A 6,036-nucleotide genomic window follows, 5' to 3' on the forward strand; every position below is an offset into this window, starting at 1 on the left:
AGCGGCAGCCCATACGGACAGCACATGTGCGACATTCCGTACAGAGTGTGCATGTGTGATGCCACACATGCGCAGTCCATATGGGCTGCGCCTCCCTGGGTCCCTTCCAACTCCACAATTCTTAAGTTTGTAGAAAAGCAGAAGGAATAAAATTCACAGTTAAAAGCACACATTCTATGCTAAATAGGCAGATTTAAAAAAATGCATCAACTTTGCAAAATGCACGTACGTTCTTTAGGTCACCGTTTGCCCTGAGCACATTGTGGGCCATATATTTCGTGGTGCGCTCTCTCCACCCCCCCCCTCAGGTGCCGGAAGTTTCTCCACAGAGATGAGAGCTTCCCTTTGTCTCCCGCCTTCTGGGCCATCCTGCTTGGGGCTGGTGGGTTGGAATCAGAAACAATGGTTTGGTGCTGAACTTTCCCAGCAAACCGTGGCTTGTCATTTTCATGCATCACAATAAACTGTGGTTAGTTCAAAGCATGAGGCAGATGCTTCCAAACTCATTTGGGGGACAGGGGACAGACAGGGACCGACTCAGTGCTGCTTGGCTCCCATTCTGCTAAGCAATGGTTTGGCGTTACCACCAAACTGGGTTATTTTTTATGCCACCTAAACAATGCTCAAGGCGGCTTACATCACGACAAGATTCACCGTATTTTTTGCTTTATAAGACACACTTTTTCCTTCCTAAAAAGTAAGGGGAAATGTGGGTGCGTCTTATGGAGCGAATGCAGGCTGCGCAGCTATCCCAGAAGCCAGAACAGCAAGAAGGATTGCTGCGCAGCAATCCCTCTTGCTGTTCTGGCTTCAGCGATAGCTGCAAAAAGCCTCTTCAACAACATTTGATTCAGAATATTTTTCCCCCTTGTTTTCCTCCTCTAAAAACTAGGTGCGTCTTATGGGGCGAAAAATACGGTACATAATTGCATAACATAACAAAAGTCATAAACAATCAATAAAACACATCAAAAGGTACACAACCAAATGGAAAACAATTTCCACATAAATCATACAATCTAAAACTAAAAATACAACATTAATCTCAACAACAATTTAAAATGGCATAGATAAAAAATAAAAACAATCTTTAAAAAGGAGCCCTCTCTGCTGAGCAGCAGCAGCAGCAGTCCTTTCTTGTGTCCTAATGCTTGGCTTTTCCTGTTCTTCGCCAGCCTGCCTTCAAGGCCGCTTCCAAGAATGAAATGCAGGGAGGCGATGAATCTGGCGGGAGCCAACATGATAAAAGGGCCGGTGGAGAACTAGGTGCAAACAGCCTGGGAAGGAGAAAACATTTAAGAATCAATAGAAAACCACATATAACAGGACCTGGGTTTTTTTTAGCAGCTATAGCTAAAAAGCTAATTATAGAACGCCTTGGCTTCCAGCTCACCATAGCTGGAAAGACATCTAGTTCTTCATGCAGTGCAAGGATGAGCTGCGGAACTCCCTGCCACAGGAGGCAGAGATGGCTTGAAAAGAGGATGAGGCACATTCATGGAAGAGCATCAGGCTGTGTTGATGGCTCCTCGCCCCAGGGGCTGATGCCTTTCCTTCACAGTTGGGAGCAGTGATGCTTCTGAACCCCAGTTGCTGGAAGGGAAGGAGGGAAGAGTTGTGGCGGGGCTTGGATCCTGCTTGCCGGTTTCCCATGGAGGCATCTGGCTGGCCTATGTGAGAACTGGAAGCTGGACCAGATGGAGCACTGGCCTGATCCAGCAGGACTCTTTGAATGTTCTCATCTGTCTCCCCGGGAAGAGAATGCCAGAGTCAGGCCACCATCACTGAAATCTTCTTGTAGCGGCCAACCAAGTGTCAATGGGAAACCCCCCCATGAGTGAATCCCCTATGAGGAAAGGTGACAGCATTTGGGGCTGCTTCGTGAGAGGAAAGGAAGCCAGAGGGAGCAGGACAGGAGTTTGTAAAATCATGCTTGGCGCAGAGAAAGGAGATAGAGAGAAGTTCCCTTCTCTCTCTCACAACACTAGAAGAGATACAAGGAGGCTGAAGGTTGGAAGATGCAGGACAGATAAAGTCCTCCATGTGGTGTGGAGTTAGACTGTGGAACTCCCTGCCACAGGAGGCCGTGAGGGCCACCAGCCTGGATGGCTTGAAAAGAGAACTAGACAAAAGGGAATTCTTGGAGGAGGAAAAGGCTCTGGAAGGCCCAGGAAGGGAGAGTTGCTCTGGTGCTCCTGTTCTGCTTGCTGGGTTCCCCTGGGGGCATCTGGCTGGCCCCGGTGAGAACAGGAGGCTGGACCAGATGGACCACGGGCCTGATCCACAGGAGGCAGAGGTGGCTTGAAAAGACGATGAGGCACATTCATGGAAGATTCAAGCGCAAGACCACTTTCTCCCCTCCTCTGGTTCCCAGCAACTGGCTTCCAGCTGTGAAGACAGAGCAGAGCCACACGTCTCTCAAGCATGGAAAGCCCTCTCCTCTCCCAGGAATTTGTCTCATCCTCTTGTAAGGCCATCTAGTTTTCTGGCCATCTCTGTCTCTAGTGGAAGTGAGTTCAGCCAGTCACTGTGTGTTGAAGCCTTTTCTTTCCTGGGTCTGGAGTCCTCCTGGGGGTGGGGCGTTGTGGAGACCTGGCTCCATCTCTCCTGAGTGGAAGATGCTTAGATGGGCAGGTGGGCGGCAGGGAGGGAGGGAGCTGGTGGAAGTTCTCCCCTTCCAGGTTGGTTCTGCTTTGGTTGAGGAGCTGAGCCAAGCCGGGCGTTATAGATCTCTCTCTCTCTTTCTGTTTCTCTTTCCACCACACAGAAGCTGGCAGCAGCCTGAAGAGTGCTTGCCACCCTCCTCCTCCTCTTCCTCCTCCTGAAAACGTGGCCGCCCACGTTTGCACCCGACAAAAATCCATTCGGTTTCAACTCACCGGAGACTGAGAATAGGGCCAAATTCTGCGCCACCAGCAGGGACGTCACACCCCCGGTGCCTCAGGCCTGCGCTGGGAACCCACGGAGACTGGAGATGCTGGAGGGATGGATGGTCTCCCCTGTCTCCCCCCCCCTTTCGCCCCACCCCACCCCCAGGAAACCCTGCCCAGGCATTGCAAGTGTCTTCTTCTGGCCTTCAGGACTTTATTTTTCTTTTGTACAGCAAAGAATTAACAGGGAGAGGGATCTGGGCCCAGCGTGGCCTCCGCTCTTCCTCTTCGTGGTTGCTGGTTGGTGGTGGTTGAATTCACAGACCGTACGACTGATTCTCCATTATGTCACACCACCCCTGGAAATAAATGTTTTAATATGAGTGTTTCCCCACTGGTTCATTGACAGGAGCAGGGAGGGCGGGGGGCGTCTTTGAGACACATCCTGCAACATCTTGGAGCTGCTTCCAGGGGGGCTGGGAGAAGGTCCAGCTCACTCCCCGCTCACCAAGGCTGGAACAGAATTAAGTGTGTCATCTTCTGAATCCAGCTCCTTCCCAGCCGTAAATGAAGCTCTTTCCTTGTTCAGTAAAAGGGTCTGGCAGTGGAGGGCCAGGGGATCACGAGACTCTTTCCAGTGGGGCAGATTTTGGGAGGGAACACAGTGGGGTGGAAAGTCTAGAGACCATCATGCACATCCCACCTTTTCCTCAAATGAGCTCAAGGGGACTCTCCCTCCTCCCCATTTCATCCTCACAACAACCTTGTAGGTTAGGATAAGAGGCACCAATTGCCCCCCAAAGGTACAGCCAGTGAGCTCCATGGCTGAGTAGGGAGATTCAACCCTGTTTTCCCAGGTTCTTGTCCAATGCTAAGAATTATTATTAATTATTATTATTATTATTATTATTATTATTATTATTATTATTTATTAAATTTGTATACCACCCTTCACCTGTGGATCTCAGGGTGGTTCACAACATTTAAAATACAAGGTAAAAAGACAACATACATAATAAAACAAGAACCGAAACTGAAACAGAACAATAGCCCTCACCCTTCTACAAACACATTTAAAAGGACATAGGATGTCAATCAGCCAAAGGCCTCGTTAAAGAGGAACATTTTCACCTAATGGTGCCTAAAGGTGTACAATGAAGGTGCCAGGCAATCCTCCCTGGGGAGAGCATCCCACAAATGGGGAGCCACTGCAGAGAAGGCCCCGTTCTCGTGTTGCCACCCTCCAGACCTCTTGCAGAGGAGGCACACGAAGAAGGACCTCAGAAGATGATCTCAGGGTCTGGGTAGGTTCATAGAATCCTAGAGTTGGAAGAGACCACAAGGGCCATCGAGTCCAACCCCCTGCCAAGCAGGAAACACCATCAGAGCACTCCTGACATATGGTTGTCAAGCCTCTGCTTAAAGACCTCCAAAGAAGGAGACTCCACCACACTCCTTGGCAGCAAATTCCACTGTCGAACAGCTCTTACTGTCAGGAAGTTCTTCCTAATGTTTAGGTGGAATCTTCTTTCTTGTAGTTTGGATCCATTGCTCCATGTCCGCTTCTCCGGAGCAGCAGAAAACAATCTTTCTCCCTGCTCTATGTGACATCCTTTTATATATATGAACATGGTTCATATGGGAAGAGGCGGTCCTTGAGGTATTGCGGTCCTGAGGCGTTTAAGGCTTTATAGGTCAAAACCAGCACTTTGAATTTGGCCTGGAAATGAATAAGCAGCCAGTGCAGTTGGGCCAGGATTAGTGTAATAGTCTCAAACTATCTTGCCCGTCTTGCCTGACCACCAAATTCTGCACCAGCTGAAGCTTCCAAACCGTCTTCAGAGGCAGCCCCATATATCATGCATTGCAGCAATCTAACCCAGAGGTTACCAGAGCATAGACAACAGAAGTTAGGCTGTCCCTGTCCAGATAGGGGCACAGCTAGGCCACCAGCCGAAGGTGATGGAAGGTACTCCGTGCCATCGAGGCCACCTGAGCCTCAAGTGACAGCAAGGGATTCAGAAGGAACCCCGAGTTACGCTCCTGCTCCTTCAGAGGAAGTGTAAACCCATGTAAAGCAGGCACCCCCCCCATCACTCCAGTCTAAGGGAACCGGCCACTAAGAGTGCCTCTGTTTTATCGAGATTGAGCCTCAGTTTGTTGGCTCTAATCCAGTCTCTTACTGAGCTACAACAGTCCAGCACATCCACTGCCCCACACTGGCTCTCTGGAATGGCACAGAGAGAGTTGCAGGCAGGCAGCCCAGTGGGCAAGAAGGACATCAGGATGCCGGACTCCATGCTGGAGCGTGACCAATGAGCCTTTTGTTTTGGCATGTGCAGTCCAGCAATCTGCCTCGTGAATCGGACGGGGCCCTTCTTTGGCACTGCCTGGGGGTGGCCTCCTGCTGGGATGTTGCCAGCGTTTTTTGGGGGGTGGGCCTGCCTTCCTAGATGCCGGGTGACAGAGAGAGGACGGCGCTGGAGACGAATCTTCTGGGTTTCTGCCAAGCATGTGCAGGGGCGCAAAAGGTGTGTTTGCGCTTGGCAAAGAGAAAGAGGGTGTGCCTTGCACCCTCCCCAATGGATTGGCTGCTGGGGCCACTTGCTTCATCCTGCCCAAATAGGAGGTGCCTTTGAGGATCCGGCTAAAGGCAGGCAGGCCTCTCTCTGAGTCCTTTGGGGCACCTTGTGGACCTCTCAGAAGCCATGGCTACCAGGGAAGGAACCACAAGGCCCGGGGCAAGAGGACAGAGAGACGTTCTTCTCCCTCTCTCCTAACACTGGAACACTCATGGGCAGCCAGTGAAGCTGAACAGTGGAAGATCCAGGACAGAGAAAAGAAAGAGCTTCACGCACTGCCTAGTCCAGCTCTGGAGCTCACTCCCGCTGGGGGGAACTAGCTTGAATGGCTGTAAAGGAAGATTAGGCAAATTCCAGGAGCAGAGGTCATTCATGGCTGCTGACCAAGATAGCTATGGTCTGCCTTTCTCAATGGGAAACAAGTAGAATAAGGAAAATTAAAGGCATGTCTTAATTATGCATTCTCAATGTATTTTTAATTTTAATTTTCCTTATTCTATTCTACTTGTTAATTCAGTGCAATTCTATTACAGCTGATTTTGACAGCTTGATGACTAAGATCTTTGGCGACGAAACGTCAGATA

The 6,036-nt window shown here is 50.1% G+C and overlaps 1 protein-coding gene across 2 annotated transcripts in view; it reads left to right on the top strand.

The window, feature by feature from the left end:
* Positions 1–3,253, top strand: part of LRFN5 (leucine rich repeat and fibronectin type III domain containing 5) — a 72,830-nt gene extending 69,577 nt beyond the window's left edge. For both annotated transcript variants that reach the window (XM_081021454.1, XM_081021455.1), the window contains exon 4: positions 2,768–3,253. Coding sequence is in view for 1 of the 2 variants with exons in the window: in XM_081021455.1 (XP_080877581.1) it covers positions 2,768–2,889 (122 nt within the window). In the remaining variant the exon portion in view is untranslated. The remainder of the gene's footprint in view (positions 1–2,767) is intronic.
* The last annotated feature ends 2,783 nt before the right edge of the window (positions 3,254–6,036 follow it).

Source organism: Podarcis pityusensis (genome assembly GCF_964106645.2).
Source record: "Podarcis pityusensis genome assembly, chromosome: 1".
NCBI classification, from domain to species: Eukaryota; Metazoa; Chordata; class Lepidosauria; order Squamata; family Lacertidae; genus Podarcis; species Podarcis pityusensis.